Source organism: Pieris brassicae, chromosome Z, assembly GCF_905147105.1.
Source record: "Pieris brassicae chromosome Z, ilPieBrab1.1, whole genome shotgun sequence".
NCBI lineage: Eukaryota > Metazoa > Arthropoda > Insecta > Lepidoptera > Pieridae > Pieris > Pieris brassicae.
In genome coordinates, this window is record NC_059680.1 from 10016826 (window position 1) to 10034865 (window position 18040).

At 33.1% G+C, this 18040-nt stretch overlaps 1 protein-coding gene across 2 annotated transcripts; it reads right to left on the reverse strand.

The window, feature by feature from the left end:
- Window positions 1-1743: 1743 nt before the first annotated feature.
- LOC123718731 lies at window positions 1744-17776 on the reverse strand. 2 transcript variants are annotated; one of them, XM_045675481.1, is made up of 9 exons: window positions 16391-17776; window positions 14002-14091; window positions 12887-12892; window positions 9828-9900; window positions 7794-7886; window positions 7170-7259; window positions 5751-5947; window positions 3445-3555; window positions 1744-2909 (listed from the first exon to the last, which is right to left on the reverse strand). In XM_045675481.1, exons 2-9 carry the CDS (start codon window positions 14083-14085, stop codon window positions 2811-2813), a joined length of 753 nt encoding a protein of 250 aa, XP_045531437.1. In that variant the 5' UTR covers window positions 14086-14091; window positions 16391-17776; the 3' UTR covers window positions 1744-2810. The 2 variants fall into 2 exon arrangements, with proteins under 2 accessions (XP_045531437.1, XP_045531438.1); XM_045675482.1 differs by lacking the exon at window positions 7170-7259 and having other exon boundaries at window positions 16391-17774.
- Window positions 17777-18040: the final 264 nt, after the last annotated feature.

Genomic DNA, 18040 nt, shown 5'->3' on the forward strand with positions numbered 1-18040 from the left:
TGTACTATTCATATTTAACCAATATTATTATATATTCACCAGTGACATAATATGGGTCAGAGGTTATCTCACCAGTGACATAACCTGTGTCAGAGGTTATATCATCAGTGACATAACCTGTGTCAGAGGTTATATCACCAGTGACATAACCTGTGTCAGAGGTTATATCACCAGTGACATAATCTGGGTCAGAGGTTATATCACCAGTGACATAATCTGGGTCAGAGGTTATATCACCAGTGACATAACCTGTGTCAGAGGTTATATCACCAGTGCAATCAGTCAACCCCCTTCCTATTGGTAGTACCATGCTGTTGCTGTCGGCTTTAGTGGGAGTACCACTGCCTTACAGTGAACTAGTTTTCATTAAAATATTATTTTTTATATGTTCTAAACACTTATTTCAATAAAAGACATTTCGATAAAAAAAAGTTAGAGTGACTTTTTTAAAATCTGTCATAATTTGAAGGCCAAACAGTCATAATTTTAACAATGAAAGGTCGACAAAAATGGTATTTGGCATGTTTGTTATTTGATGTAGTATATACTAAACAAACTGAATATATTTATAAAAAGCTCCTTTCGCGTAGTAATGACAACAGGAATAAAGTGAGGAGTTGTAATCAGGAGCTCACCATTCCCCAGCATCGGACTGCTTCATTTCGTGGGAGTTCTAAATATAGCACGACAAAATGTTGGAATAAAATCCCTCCTCCTGAAAAATCTTCAACTAAAATCAAATTTTCATCGCAATTACAAAAAAACATCTACTTACTCAACAAAAATCTCACGTAATATAGTTTTTAATCCGCCCAAAAATATTTATTTATCTACTTCTTAACAATTATTCTTATTTTATTTACCTTTTAAAAAAAATCTTCTTTGCTTACACTGCTAACTTTTACTATTATTATTTGTTTCTACCGAGTATTAGATTCTTATTTGTTTTTTTGCGACTGAGGCGCAAACTAGCTGCTGTGGTCTCTGGCAGAATGACCAGCGCTGTGGAACAACTCTGCTCCTCAGCATAATGCTGAGCCAGGGCCCATTAAACCTTTTTTCTTTAAAAAAATTGTTATCTCTCTATTATTATTCGTTTTATAATTATTTTTTGATTATTGTTATTTCATGTGTTTCGGTGTGTGTATTTTGTTAGTAATAAATGTTATGTCGATATTTTGGTCTAGCAGAGCTGTCATAGTTCGAATTTCCTTTACAAAGCGATTTTAAGCACTATCTGTATCTTCGTGAAAATTAAAAAAATAATGTTTAATCTATTATTATGGAAGTACATAAATCTGTAATTGGCCATAAGTCTATGTAAGGTATATAAATGTATGGAAATTTTTTGATCACAAATAAATTAATTCTATGGTAGGTATACATTTCCGTCGCTTAGCTATTTCTTTATCGCAAACTTCATTACTGAAGGTCGTGCTTGTCTTGAAATCCCTAAGCGACACATCGACATAATGCCTCCTCACCATTCTATACTCAGCTTGTATCAGTGCATTATGGATGTTGAGACCCATAATTGTCTATACCTGATCAGCCCAACGGGTAGGCGATCACTCCTCTCTACCATTACCAACTTGTCAAGACTATTTAGTTCACTCCAGGCAATATGGCCAAAATTGAGAATAGACTTATTGGTTCTTTTTGCCGTCAAAATATAATAAAGGTTTTCATCACGATAGGAGACAATTAAACGAATGTATATATGTAAGTTTTATTTAATGTAATAAAAAATAATACTTGACGACGAATTAATGTCTTTGTCACAGTATAATACTAATAAATAGTTGTTTAGCGTTCAATAACAATATTAAAAGTAGTGTCTTAGCTAAGGAACTTCAAAGACACGTTTAAAACACAGCACAGGAATGTCTCCGAACTTAGAATTATTATTACAATAAAATCAATAATATGTAAAATTTAAGATTAATCTCAAGTATTTGAGTGAAATAGGAATGTATAGTTCCGTAATATATAAGTAAATTTTCTTAAGACTGCTTAGAACTTCATTCATATGTGAAATACATCTTAACACTAGGCAATAATGGCGTTATAACAACTCACAGCAAAATTGGATTGTCCTTCTCTAACAATATCTAAGAAAAAGAGACAGCTATAACAAAGGAAAATATATATATGTAGTCATAAGCGTGCCGAAAAACACCATATGAAATATTTTTCATACAAGTGCTAGTTAAAGCGTATTTTTATATAGAACAGGGAGAAACTCAATGCCAGACAACCCTCGATTATAGCGATCGAAGCCTAGCGATGGATCCTTATAACGTCTGATTTTTACAAATAAATATAGAAAAGTATACGAAGGAATCTTTCACGTACGAAAATAAAAGCATATAACCATAAATTGATCGATTTAAACAATTAAAATAATCAAATCTTACAAATAATGTTTTTTGTGATATTTTATGACTTATTTATTTAATACTAAGGAATGTTCATAAATTTACCCGAAATAAAACAAACAATAGCTGCGTTTTATAAATACACAAACATATGGAATCGGAACATAATAGGATCCATATTCACAATTGGAAAAGCTGTTAAAAATAACTGTTGTATTTGTTACGTAACAACCGCAAAATAAACTAATATGGTAATTAAAAAAATATATATTAGTTGCTTTATTTCGGCTTTAACTTACAATCAGATATACAAAATAACTTTTCATATAACATTTGATTTCCTTTAAAAAAAAGCAACTTCTAATCTCATACATGAACAAAAGTATTACAAAAAAAGGTTAAGAAAAATGTGTCTTTTTTTTTCTTATTAATCTAGCTTTGTGACGCACGCTGTTGTCTCCATGCTGAATGAAATCCAGCTGCTGTATCGGAATCCGAATCACCATTATCAACACCGATTTGTGCTCGAGGCTAGAAATTTTGTAATTAATGTAAATGAACGGTGTTGCGTCATTGTTTAGTTAATAACCAACTTCAAAAAATAAGTATTTTATATTATTAGAATTGGAAGTCATGAGTATGATGACGGATATTATTAAAGTTGTAGTTCTGTTCAAAAATTTAGAAAAAAAACATAGGCGAATCTTGGCAGATTTTTGTATTTTTTCCTGTTATTTTTTATAAAGGCAAATTGTGATAAACGCTGTCGTATTTTTGGGTATATAACTCCTCACGATGTCTTTCTGCCTTCCCTTGTTAAATGGGTACACAGAACGCAATGTCTGTTGTTAGAGTCGTTCGCCGAAGCCACTAGGCCAACAGTGTTCATATTAAAATTATTACAGCCATAACAAAATTTTCTTTCAACTCTTATATATTTATTTATAGAATTGTAAAAGTGGAGTTTAAAAACTTCGGTAAACATTTAGAAATCCCTTCCCGGCTTCACATAGAATGTCATTTTGTATCAATATGTTAAACTTCATACAGAAAAAAGTATAAATACCTGATCAGGCGTAGATGGCGTACTACGGCTGTGGGACGCGACACCACGTCTCCCGCTCGCACCGCGCCTACGAACCTTGCTATTGATTGGTGGAAGCATTTTGTCTTCTTTCTGTAATTATCAGAATTCGATGAAAAATAGTTTTTAATAATCAAAAATCCCGGCAAATATCAATAATTGGTAAAAAAGGGTTCAGATTTCTGTATATTTTTCGTAATCATATAATTTTAATTGGGATCTGGAAGCTGGTGATCACCTACCATGTCCATTTTCTAGTCATGAGAACTTTCCTCACGATCAAGTCACTGTCACCATTTAAGTATTACGTAAGCATTATAATGTGGCATCTTTGTTATTTTTTTGCTGGTATGGAGGTTGGGGATGGGGGCTTCTACTGTGTTAAATGCGCACATAGGAACTCCATTTGTGAACACCGGGTTCATACCTGCGGAAGCAGCAGTAGTAGTAGTCTAGTAACGAAGCCACGGGAAGTACTTAATATTTAACTTCCTTAGTATATTTTTTATGAAAGAGGGAGGGGGGGAGCATACAGAACGTCCAAGAACAGTAATCGCAGCCCATGGACACGTATTTTGGTGGTGGTGGTGCGATGCCGGCCTCTGAGGGGGGAGAATGCTCTTCTTCAAGGGTCGCACAACTCCATAAAAGTACATTGTTTCTTTCCATTTTTGTCATCGTGTCTTGTAGTATGGCGAATGGAAATATAAAGTGGAGTTGAGTAGTTTATTTATCCATTTTGAATGATCGATACACGATTTAAACAACTTCGTTCGATAGAAAAAAAATCCAAACATCGCCAATTTTTGACACTTTGAATTCATTTTATGACGAAAATGTATATAGAACATGATTTCGAAATTAACACAATATATTTTATCGCAAGCCAAGTAATTTTTTGATATGATAAAATGACTGATTTGAATTTGATACAATTACATTAATTTAATGTTTTACATAACTAATTGTTATTACGGGCCGGCGCGCCTACTGAGGCGCAATGGAGCACTGGCTCTAGCTCTCCATTGCAGCAATTCGCGCTAGGATAGGGCCTTAAGCAATTGTAGGTCGTATCTGCCAGGGAAAACCCACCGGGAATCAAATCGAGACTTCTAACAAGGTCAAGCGGATGAAATTTAGTAACAAAGGTTAATTCAAGTAGTTAACATGAAGGAGATCCATTTGAATATATTTAGGTTAATATTGGTTGTATAAATAACTTGCTGACCTGGCGAACCTCGTATCGGTCAACGAATGTCGTGTTACAGGTTAGCTGAACTTCATTTATGATTTTATGAGAGTATTATATATTTAAGTAGCTTGATGTATTACTCCTTAGTTTACAAGTAAAATTTCTGACCGCGCTATTAATCAGCTAACTATTTATCAGGCAAATATATTTTTTCATGGCGGATGCATCAAAAGAATCTTAACTGGGCCACCAATGGGAAGAAAAAGAGAGGATGTCCACCAAAAATTTGGTGAAGATGAAGTAAAAGGGATAGTAGGGAAACAAACAGCCTTTACTCCGTCGGTCGAGTACTAGTGACATGGACTTAGTGTGATTATAGTGTACTCGAATAAAGGCCATTTTTATTTTTAAAATTTATTTATTATATATTTTGTATACATTATCCTACATTTTTAACATCTAAAAATTATTGTAATATGGGGAGATATCTTGTCGTTTCGAAAACTTAATTGAAATACATTCATTTGAGGGGAGTTTATCGTATGGCCCGATTTTTTTAATGTTATGTTATTCTAAAGAATAAAGTCTAAATTGACTAAAGTCAACTTTCCAATGTTTTAATTGTTATTTATCAATCATGAAAATCGATGTAAGCGTTGTCGAGTTTAAGTTATAAACATGAATTGTAATATTTGTAATATAATAACCATGAAGTCAGTGTTTAAAAATAGCCCCTCGCCTCCAGAGCCCAGTTCCCTCATATTGGAACCGTCCAACAATACATTAAGTAGCTTTACTTTTGTGTCAAATGAAGTTAAGATACAGTCGCGACATCTATTAGATAATCTACGTATTACGTAAGTTTTAGATATAGTGCCATCTAGCGGAAAACGAATATACTAAGTTGTCGCTGCCAGTTTGGACCACTGATTTTTAAACATCAGACAATTGAACTAACCTACTACATTCATAGATGGCGTTGTTTCATTATCAGTACTGACAATTTTGAAAAATATTTTTTTTTGCAAAAATTATGCCATTTGATTAAACATTAACACATAGTTTAATTAGTAAATTCATAATCAACAGACAGTACCTGTATATTATCTGCCGATCCCCACGATTTCAGCTGATCACTATCATCTGATCTTCTATCAAGTTCTCTCTCTCGGGCTGACTTCGGCACATACGCTGAAGACCTGGTCGCACCTACACCTAGGAAGTTACTGAACGCCTCTGTCGTCTTCTTTACGCGAACGTTTAGGGAGCCAATGCGAAGAAATCCCTCTTTTTCTAAGAAAAAACAAAGAAAATAAAATAGATAAAGACCAAACAAAAATAAACAAAGAATAATTTATTGTTAAAAATTATTCGTTTTAAATGGACCGTAGAGAAATTAAGTGATTTTTAATGAAGTAAAAATACATAATGTTGATTCAATATTTTAGAGAATTGCGTGAGATGATTTGTAGAAATTAACTGAACCTAAGATAATTTTAACTGGACCTAAACTATAAGCTCAACCAGGGTTCCTCCGCGATCTCGGTCTGGTAAAATTATTTTAAACTGGTAACAGTCTGAGCGAACAGTCTCTCTTTTACAGCGTAACCACAATTTGCCAGAAAGCGACCAAATAGTACTTCAGTTATAAAGGCGATTAAAATGATTTAGTTTTTATGAAAAACCTTTTAAGGTCTGATTCTCATTAATTCTCATAAGGTCTGACTCAGATTTTTGTATGTTTCGGATCCTTGGTTTTTTTCAAATAGATGAGCCTTCTGTGCCTGACATACGCCGTTGACTTTTGGGTCTATGGCATCTCAGTTTCCTTACAATTTTGTCCTCCAACTTTGCAATTTTCAACGCGATTTTGTAAATTGCACATATACAGAAATTACAATGGTGAACAGCTGGAGTTCGAACCTCATCATTGAGAGTCACACGCTGAAACCACTAGACCCAAACTGCTTTTGCTCATATAAAGTTAGTTAATCATAATATATAATAAATAAAACAATTTATATTTTATTAATGAATATAAAATGTGTTCATCACTGCTCCTTTACTGTGCAAAATATCCTGCTTTGCCACTCCTTACCTCTTGATATCAGTCAGCTGTCTTTAAATTTATTTAAAAATATTCTTTTTGAGCATTTATCTTCTGCCTCGTAATTAGTTACTTATATACAATAATTGTGACTCATTTAACTTTAAATAGGTTTTACATTTTTTTTATAACTATGACTTTTTAACTGACTATAACTAAAATAAACTTATTATTATTATATATTCTTTTTTATTAATTATTTTTTCATACTAGGGTTGCCTGGAAGAAATCCCTTGCTAGCGATAAGTCCGCACGTTGTTTAATAGCTTATGTAAACTGCTTTTTTATATTATTTTTGTATCAGAAAACAAACTATAAATAAATATGGTGTTTTATTTTTCCTTTATTTGACTAACTAACAGTTAGTTGACAAAAACACACGGACATCACAACCTTCACCAATCTTACTTGAATATGCATAAAGATATTGAGGTATATATGGCGAAATCTGAATACTTGGAGACGGTAATGTTTGGTGTTGAGAATTCCTCTCCAAACCTGCAATAAGACATTTAAGACCCAAATACACTACAAAGAGTTCAATAGCGCAAGTTCAATAAGATCCATGGAGAAAATTGTTTGACAACTCTTGAGTATGTCAATCAAAACGAAGCGCTTGATGTATCTCTGCAACGGCTGAATTTAATTTAATTAATCATAAAGGAGCTTATGAACTCACACCATACATGTGATACTTGCGGATTTTTAAACGATGAAAAAAAGTTGTGGTCGGCTTGAGGGCGTTGAGGGTCAAATTTTCTGACAATAGAAAAACCGATACACGTTTCAATACATTACATATTTGTATTTATCACAGGCTGATAGTGTCTGATGACAATTAACATCTTATTTCTAAATAATGGATCTATTTACACAATTACATTGAATACCCTAAAACTATATATTCCAACCGACAATGGACAGGTTTGCATATAAATATTTATTAATCAATTATACTTAGAAGTTGGTCAGTTTCATGGATTCTAACAATTAATGGGATTAATTTTAATTTAAAGTTTAAATATTGCTTACTTCTGTATGAGCCCGGAGACAAAGAGGTATCCATATGAACTAAATAGTGCCTGGGCTTTTTTCCCGACCAATCCCGTACATTTGGGTCCGCGTCTGGAAAACGAAAAATATGTTTTAGGAGTAACAGTCTAACGTCTTATAGGTCGCGCCCACTTTTGACACGTTTAAACATAAAAAAAACAAACTATTTTCTATTTTTTTTTTTCATGAAAAATAGTATATATTAAATTTGACGCACTCTGAATTAATGCTGCTACTTAGTTTAAACGGTTATAATAAATGCTAAACCTATTTATATGCTATATAGTATTTAGATAACAGCTTGTATCACAAATTCTTTATAGTTTAATGGTTCACATTTTGGTTTATTTTACGGCGGTAATTTGCGGGTAATTAAACTAGACGAAAAAATTGACTAAACGAAAAAGTTTCCCCAATGAAGAAATTTTTATAATGCAAAATTTAGATACTGGTGAAACGAATGGTACGATTGCGAAGGAATAATAAACAGAAGATAGAACTATTGTTTGCGAATGCTGCAGAATTGATGAACCTTGTAGTGCTTACTCATATTGAAGATGACAACATGAAAACTATTATGTCTCATTTGCATAATGCAATTCGTACTTTTTACTGCATAAATAAAGAACAATAAAAAATTAAAGAATTGTTGCTCTAGATATTTCGTAGTTAGTATCGATTTAAAAAAATCAATGGCACTAAAACCTTTTTAGGTCTGGGCCTCAGAAATCTGTATTTGACGCATGCCGACGACTTTTTGGGTCTACAGCAAGCGCTTTCCTCACGATGTTTTCCTTCACCGTTCGAGCGAGTATTAAATGAGCACATAGGAAGAAAATCTATTGGTGCACAGCCGGGGATCGAACTTACGACCTCAGAGATAAAAGTCGCACGTTGAAGCCACTAGGCCAACACTGCAAGTATAGATTCAAGAGTACATATATGCATTACTACTACTACGTATATATGTTGATTTTAATTGACATTATATTTCTTTAATAATAATAAAACACTTTGATTTTAATGTTTTTTCTTTTTCTGATGGTCACGTCAATACAATATATAGGTGTGATTATTTTAATGCTATACAAAAATTGTCAGTACGACTTCCGGTTAGTAAGACGTAATATCCCAGTCCCTTGGCCGTCGTTATATCCGGATTCTACTGTATTTATAATACAACGATATCTAGCACGTTTGGCGATGACACCATATTGCAGAGCGCTCCATCTACCGATAACACAAAACTTATGTCAAAAGTGTGACTGTAGTCCGGTGATAGTTCAAAATGCAGTCACTAGATGGCGTTATACGATGTTACTACTGTTTTAGTTACTTTTATACAAACATACCCTAAGATGATGCTGTATTCTATAATGTCGTAATTTTACTAATAATACGTTTGATTTTAAATATAATGTTGATGGTAATACGTAAAATTTTGAATAGAATTTATGACAATTGTTTTAAGTTTTACGCACATAAAAAAGTATTTTCGAAATTTCTTCAGGTCAATTTGGTGAGTTTAAAATATATTGCTTTATTGTATATCAAATTAATGACATTTATTAGTAACAAAAACTATTACTAGATGGCGCATACGCTAACTCCAGTACCCATCTTTGTGTACCTTTTTGAATATACATAACAAATTCATTTAAACTACTGACTTGATATATATTTGTATGATTTTTAATCAAGTTAAATAATAATTTAAACTTATATCAATATCACTACTTTTTATTTCCATGGTCCGTATTTAAACAAACACTTTCGTTTATGGACTTCCAGAGCCCAGCTCACTAACTTTTGCTCGCAACAACTTTTCTTTCATCTATTAGAACACCTAAACGCATATTATTTATTTTTAGCTGTTATAATAATTACAAAACCAAATGTATTTACTATATTATTAACCCATATTATACACACTATCATTATCTAATGGCGCTTTAAATTTACCTACAAGCTATAGGAATGATGGTACCTGGGGTAACAAACAAGATTACTTACTATAGACTTCTACTAGCAGCCTGTACACGTTTTCACGTCGAAATTGCATAGCGATGTGAAGTGGTGTGTAACCCTGAAAATTTAATCCAAACTTGTTACCTCACTGTATCTCACTTTACTCACACTGTGATAAAAGGTTTTAGATTGTCTAGTATCCAGTATTTATTTATATTAAATGTATCGAGTATTAAGGAATCGTGTCTCGTTTCTCAGACCATAATTGCCGAAAAGCGTTGATATCCTTTAAGGATTATTACATTATTTGTAGACAAGTATGGGTCTAGTGAAATTTTCTATTAATAAGTCTATAATATAATAAAGTGCGTGTGTTCGCTAAGTTTCGGAAGGAACTAAATTATATTACATAGACAATACTGTAGAATGAAGCACGTGTCACTAGGTGGCGCTAGTATGTATGTAGTGTCATTTTGATATTTACAACAATTCAACGGGATTGTATTGATTCAGAATCTTTAAAAATAAACAAAGGCTATTTTGTTTATCCATAAAATTGTGATACGGAGAGACCTTTCCAGACCCCAGGGGGTCACAACCCCCTCGCCTTTGGCTCCGCTCTTGCCTGGATACTAAACAAGTATATCCCCAAAATATATTAAGCTAAAAAGCTTCATTATATCGTCACTTCGATATCCAATAATCAAAATCTTTGAACCATAACATTTTCGTAACATATCAGGTTGAGTAGATATTAAAACAGATTCAATATTATAGCGACAGCTGCGTTACAGAGAATTTGAAGAAAAAATATACGCTGCGTCGTAAAACATTATACGCAAATATATTAAAATTATTTATTTTCGGGATCTAAGCCCGGTTTTCTCACGACGTTTTACTTTAGAAGTGATAAATACGCACAAATACATGTACACTAGTTTTTTCTTTGTGTAATAACAAACGGGCAGGAGGCTCACCTGATGCTAAGTGACACTCACATTGCCAGAAGGCTCGCAAGTGCGTTTCCTCTTTTTTTGAAGGACCCCAAGTCGAAATGGTTTGAAAAAACTTCAGTGGGAAGCTAGTTCCACATAGTTTTGGGAATGACTGAATGGAACGGGCGTCACACATTAATCGTAGTATGAAACAATAAAATATTTGTATTCATAATTAATTTTGCGTAAGCAAGAGATTAAAGATTATTCATAATAGTTATGTATTCTCGTCAAACTGTCAAGTATAAGAGCGCCTCAAGCAACACGATTTTCGGCCACTTTTTCAAGTCTGATTTTCTACAGTTATTCAATATATTTCTTACAAATTGATTCGTTTTGTGATTCAATATTAAATTTCCGATAGCTTTTGGATTAATGTTTGTATAACGTCTGCGATCGGTCGATTGCTGCTGCGATTCTTTTATAATGATCTGAAAAATCTTTATTACACATAAAAAAAGTATTCTTAGTTAAACAAGACGTGTACTAGCACTGTGTCGTCGGCAGTTAGGATCCAATTGACATATTAAGTTTAGGTACTTGACGTAATAATATCTACATAACACTTACAATTTTATAGTAAAACTAGTGTTGCAAAATAATAAAGCCTGTGCTTGAGAAAAAATATTTTAAAATAGAGTGTACATACATATCTTACATTATTGATTTTGTATAGAAATGACGTTTGGCGTTCGTGTATACGATAAAGTGAGTAATTAACAGTTCGAACGCATCGATTTTTCATACGCTTTATATAAACGAAATCTATTTGAATTGATGTTGGTGCTTCCATTGTGCTCCAAATACCATTCTACTATGATATTATACATAATACTGTTAATATTGCATAATCTAATAAATCTGTTTGATTTTACATTTTCATTGTCATCTTTACTAAATATACTGGATTCTCCAAATTTCACTTCAATAAAACATATGTTCTTCTGTTATCATGAATGTCAATCAATCAAAATACGTTTACTCAGTAGATGCGCATGCTTATGAATGTCAAGAACTTTTACAAAATTCGCGAAAGAGCAAGACTAAGCCATCCGTTGGCAAAACTACCAGAAGGCCTTGCGAAGAACGGGCAAGAAGCCGTTTTACCCTCCCTCTACATTACAATTATTCAAAGGAAAATGTCATCAACCACAACGTCATTAAAGATACATTAGTAAAAAATAATAAAAATTGTTTTGTGATTTACTACATTCACCATTACACACGTATTCACATCACTTCAAGGATAACAAAATAAATTATAACAATATAAATAGAACTATTGCCACGAATTTTTGTCTTCTAGGTAGTCATTAACCGTGTAGTAATGCCAATGCCATACCATGGCTTGCCAATATAAGCATATGTCTAGTAAAGTATGATTAATTTTAATTAATTTTTCTTTAAGATATCAAAACGAATAAAATAATGTAAGTGGCACTTAGCATTTGCACAAGCGAGTTTATATTTTGCCACATTAATATGTATCGGACTTACAGCATATTATTAGTTATTTATCCCGCACTATATTCAGACAAAAATGTATATCTTAATTTTTTTTTCAATAATATTAAATCCTTTTGAAGTTCTCGCTGTTAAATACGTGAATCTGGCCTGGAAACAACCGACACAACTCTCACTCAAGACGTAACTAAACAAGATTTTCGTTATAAGACATTTATGTCTTTATAAATATAGTATTATTTAGAAAAGAGCCTCCTGCCCGTTTAAAAAAAAACTACCTACAAACGCCTGCGCATAAAATGTTTGCGAAAATAAATTTTGCAAGTATAAGTTGGCGTGTTCGACACAAATTCGACTCTCAAAGTTTCAAAGGAAGCTTTTGATGTCATGAATTTTCAAGAGAGCATTGCACATTTTTTTAAACATAAAGTAGGACTATCATATCCATCTATAGTTACATATAAATTTATTTAATCAATAAAAGAGAACATAGCAGACATCACATCACAAATATAGGATATAAAAAATCCAAGTTATAATTAGACTCTTTAAACTGCTTCATAGATACAAGACATCCCTATTAAAACGTTGACGAGCATCTTTTACTATCACTTGAATCTACAAGTACATAAAATTGCTACATACCCCATTCTGCATCAGTCCCGAGCACCACATGAAAAAGAGAAAACATTAATGGTACCGTAGAAGAGGTCTCAGCGGCTTTTATTGCCACTAAATCGTGCAACAGCTGTAATCGACACTTAACTGCTAATTACAATGGTTAAACTTTATAAACTAATATGTTAAGTGTTGCATATAATGTGTTGTCGTATGTTAGTAGCGTAAACTTAAAAAGTACTGGACAGAGACAGACCACTAGGACGGCTATAGAACGTAGGTCTAGATACCGATGGACCGACAGAGTAGAGAAGGACCTGCTGAAAACAAGCAATTGGCGACAGAATAGGCAGCGCTGGAAGTTCCTCGTTGGGCCTCCCGGTCGGAGAGCGCAGTGAGGTGGAGCGATAGAAAAAATTCTTTCACCGTTAAACTGCTGATGAGAAAGTTTATTTCCATAATATCAAAAAAAAACAGCCGACTGGTAAATCTGTATTATGCATTCATTATAAGATCGTTTAATGTTCCTTCAATCTGTAATTTTTAAGTTCAATTAACTACTTTATTAAATCTTCCTGTGGTACCTTTATTCTAAAACAAATAAGGTTTTTACATCAACAAAATACGGTAAATAGAAAGTGCTGTATGCTAAAGCCATGATTAATGTTCCTTTCTACTTTGTGTTTTCTCAAGAGAAAGGTAACAATAGTTAACAAAATTTATTCGCTAGAGAATTATTTGTGGTACCAAAATTTGGAACGAGCTCTTTTGTAGGCTGATTCGTTTTATATAAAGCTTTTTATTTCTTTGATATACGTTCACGAAGCACTTTTAAGTTTTCGTTACAAGACATATTTATTTAAAGACATTATTGCCAGTTCTTCTTTTCCGTTCTACACCTTGATTTGAGAACTGGCATTAAATGTAAAATTAGAAGCATTTAATGCATATTTCTTTTTTTTTTGACGTTCATAAGTGTACATTGTGTTACCTATACGAATAAATGACTTTTGTACTTTGACTTGACTAAATGTTACAAAACTTGTAATAATTTAAAAAAAATCGCATATTCGTTACAGACTTTTATTCAAACAATTTAAGTTAATTTTTTGTTTGACCGTAAAAATAAATTTACGACTTACGGAACGTTCGTTCACCGTGTGACGGTGCATGCCAGCTAAAAGTTTCACCAGATTTTCATCACCTCGTTTGCAAGCCCAGTGCATAGCAGTCTGTAAGTAAAATAAAATGTTTTAATGATAATATTCACGCAATTAAATTGCCTAACATCGATATTGTTAAAAAAAATCTCTAATTAAGTTTCGAACATTGACAAAACACGATCTTATCTCTACTAAGAAAACGTCCTCTCAAATTAAAACCTAAGCCCAAAATACGATATTATCACGAAGAGAGTTAGTAGGTCGAACAAATTACTTGATTGCCTTTTATTTTTATATGTAAAACACTGACGGACAATATAATATCGTAATTATAGCTCCATAATTGGAACGTATTAGGATGATTTGCATTGAGATTAAAGATTATATTTTGTTTAGGGCAGGCGTCATTAGCATAGTTATAGGAATTAGCTCGGCCATCATCGGTGGTCATTTTAATTCTTAAAACGCACGGAATCTTCGGAAAACCGGTGTTCGTATGGCGGCTTATGTTTACATGCGTGTAAGTGCCGCTACGTAATTTCATAGATGAATGCTTTTAAGTTTTAGCAATTTTCTTCATATGAGACTTAATAGTAATAGTCAAAGCTTTTTTTTGTATAATAAATGGTGGTAAAGGGTGGCAAATGGGCAGAAGGCTCATCGGATCTTAAGTGATACCGCCGCCCATGAACACTCACATTGCCAAAAGGCTCGCAAGCGTGTTGCCAGCCTTTTAAGGATTGGTACGCTCTTTTCTTGAAGGACCCTAAGTAGAATTGGTTCGGAACTACTTCAATGGGCATCTGGTTCCACATAGTACGGCAAAAACTGCCTCAAGAAACGCTCAGTTGTGGAACGACGGACGTCAAGGTGTTACGGGTGGTATTTTGTATACTGCCTTGACGTCCGATGATGAAACACAGCTGCAGTTATTAGTCCGAACAACTACTACTAGAACCATGGATCAACATGCTGTTTAAACTTTTTAATTAAAAGGAATAAAAACAGTATATTTTTACATATTATTTTAATTTTGATATTAATAAGAGGATGTTAATTAGAGCTGTATAAACAATTTTTCACACCTTATTTATAAAAAAAACATCATTCTTATTGTCTGTTTAATTAAAAAACTGATAACTGCACGTTGTTTTATATTTATATTCTGTAATAATTTCCATTACTATATTTTAAACCATTCCGCCAATATATTTATGTAAGTTCTACAAACTTTGTATTAATACAAAAAAACATTAAAGGATTCTAAATTTATAATTACAGATCTCAAAAGTCTAGAACGCTTAGCTAATTATGACTATTGTAACTATAATATAATTGGCAACAAATGGGTATTGTAGTTACTCTACATCAATTGAAATATATTAAAGCTAAATTCACAAGAGGAAATCTTTTCGAAACAGTTCTAGAGGGGCTAAAATACGAATTTCTGGGTAAACTTAGCTATAACTTTATCTTGGGGTATAGAGCAATTGACGTTCCGACAAGATGTAGGCGTGATCGTCGCTGATTCAGTGGGGTTGTTAAAGACGGGCGTTCCTAGGTTCGACGTCGGTAAAATATTGAACGAGGGAACGTTGTTAATTTGCTGCACACGCCGCCGGTGCGATTTTCTAAGCCCGATAACCGATATGGGATGGCTTTTCGGCAGATGTATCCAAGTACCCTTATAAAATATACCGCAACAAGATTCTAATATGGCACGATGCTAGATAATATGTAATTAATTGGACCTCGGATTTCTATAGGTGTGTGAACATTTGTTTTTTTTAATAAACAAGTATTCTGTGCCAGACACGCTGTCGACATTTGTATCTACGGCCGGTTTTCTCACGACCATTGGTACACGAGCCTACGACCTCACGGACGAGAGGCACCGATACCACTAGGTAAACACTACATTAATATATAATGCGAATATTGTATGTTACAGAATATTTCGCGGCATACAATGGAACACGTATCCAAACAAAGACGCTTAAATAAAAAACAATACGTCTGACCAGTAGACTGTTAATAAATTTAAGTCATTATTTTAAATTCATATTTGTTTTACAGCCGTTATAATTAACACGTTAGTCGAGGTTAACGTAGAACAAAGTCTAATCTTGGCAATAAAATTTCAATACCGCGGTCAAGCAAAGATCACAGTTGTTGATATTATAACTTGTTATAATCCAAAAATGATGGAATCATAAAGATTGTAAGGTAGATTTATGTATGAGCATTTTGTTAATAGCTACGTATACTAATTAGTATAGAAACGTTCCTTGTAGACAGGAGGGGAACAATATATAATGTTAATATTATACGATGTGTTGTAATATAATTTACAAAGCGATTTACTTACATACTGATTGTCCAGGAACGCAGACCGCACATGAAATAAAAAGCAAATATTATTATTGACAATACTAAAACCTGTTTGTTTTAACTGTCATTTTTTAATAATAAATTTTGACCTCGTATTACACCTGCTTAATGTTTAATATTAAATTCGTTATTTGTATGAATTTAATTATTGTTTGCTATGATAGATAGTAATCTAATATGGCAAAAGTATGAAACACCAAAATCGAGTTTATGTGTATTATTCTTAACGGGTTATAGGTTTTTTGTTCGTGGTATTTGCAAACACAAAGCTGAATATTAAGTGTGGTTTTAATGGTCAACCCGGGGCATTGAAACTCTTTAATAGTCAGCCGGGTAGACTGAACTCTCATAATCCAACTTCGACACTTTCAACATCACTGCTTACCAAAGGTCGCCTTTGAATTGAATAATTACATTCAAGGAACAGCATATATGAGATTCCAACACTTCCAAGTAAATAAATTTAGCTTTAAATCGTATTAATAATATTATTCTTACTATAAAAAAAGATTTGTTTTTTGAAACGTTAAAATTACAATCAATATGGTTATGATTATATTAGGCTATACAGATGTCCACATCTTTCATTGTTTTTTTTTTGTACGTCATAAGTTTTCGGTCTAACAGGAATATGAGGCGTAGCCATATGATATATAAATAACATATACGTTTTAATGGTTAGACTGCCACGTGTTCCTTTCCCACCAGTAGCGCTAAAACCGTCTAAGTCAGGATCTCACATGTCTGTATCTGTTTAGTGATCATTTGTTTTTTCTAAGAGGCAAGTAGGTGAACAGCCTGACGAACGATTTTGGGTTTAAGATCGGTTTCCTCATGAAATTTTCCTATACACGAGCGAGTGTTAAAATCGTACAAAGATTGAACGACCTCATAGCTGATTTGCACCAAAATATCTAGATCAAAAACGTCTTCTTCGTCGCACGAGCACTAGGTTAATCTTAGGGTAATCAAGGGTATAATTAAAGTTCGGGTTTTAAACGACTACTTTCCTCAAATAAATCCATAGTATCCGTAGGAAAATTCTTAGGCCGACATTTCCGTGTAGGGCACACCGAATTTACTTATTTATCGTCGTCTAAGGCTAATAAATTTAAAACAGGATTACTTGGTTCGTGCACAAAGCAAAGCTTTATAATTTGTTCTAAATCTTTTAGACGTGTTTGGCTAATTTAATATTGTTTCTTGGCTAATTGTTATATAGTTCTTAATACATTTTCAAGTGAAAGTCATCTTTGAGTTTATATGTTCTAAAATTGATATACTTAACTATATGAATGAAACTGTATGTATGCATTTTTTATTAGCTTATTACACTCGTTTCATATTGAATTTTTAACGGATTTGAAACAAAGTTTTCAGTTTCACCTGTACGTTTGTTATATAATTTGATAATATTCAGGTTATTTATATTTAATGATTATTATCGGACACGTATGTTTGTTCTTTTTTACCGTACGTGTTACCGCCGCCAATGAACCCTCACATTGCCAGAAAGCTCGCAATTGCGTTGCCGGCCTCAGAATTGGTACGCTCTTTCCTGGAAGGACCCTAATTCGAATTGGTTCGGAAGTACTTCGAAGGGCAGCGGGCTGGTTGCGTGCCAACA

Bases quoted from the DNA above. Each gene is read 5' to 3' on its own strand.
- LOC123718731 (XM_045675481.1), bottom strand. From the start codon at position 14,085: ATGCACTGGGCTTGCAAACGAGGTGATGAAAATCTGGTGAAACTTTTA. The intron at 7,887-9,827 runs GTAAGTAATCTT...TTCGTTTTCCAG, and splicing joins GCTGCTAGTAGAAGTCTATA to ACGCGGACCCAAATGTACGG. The intron at 3,556-5,750 runs GTACTGTCTGTT...TGATAATTACAG, and splicing joins GATCGGCAGATAATATACAG to AAAGAAGACAAAATGCTTCC.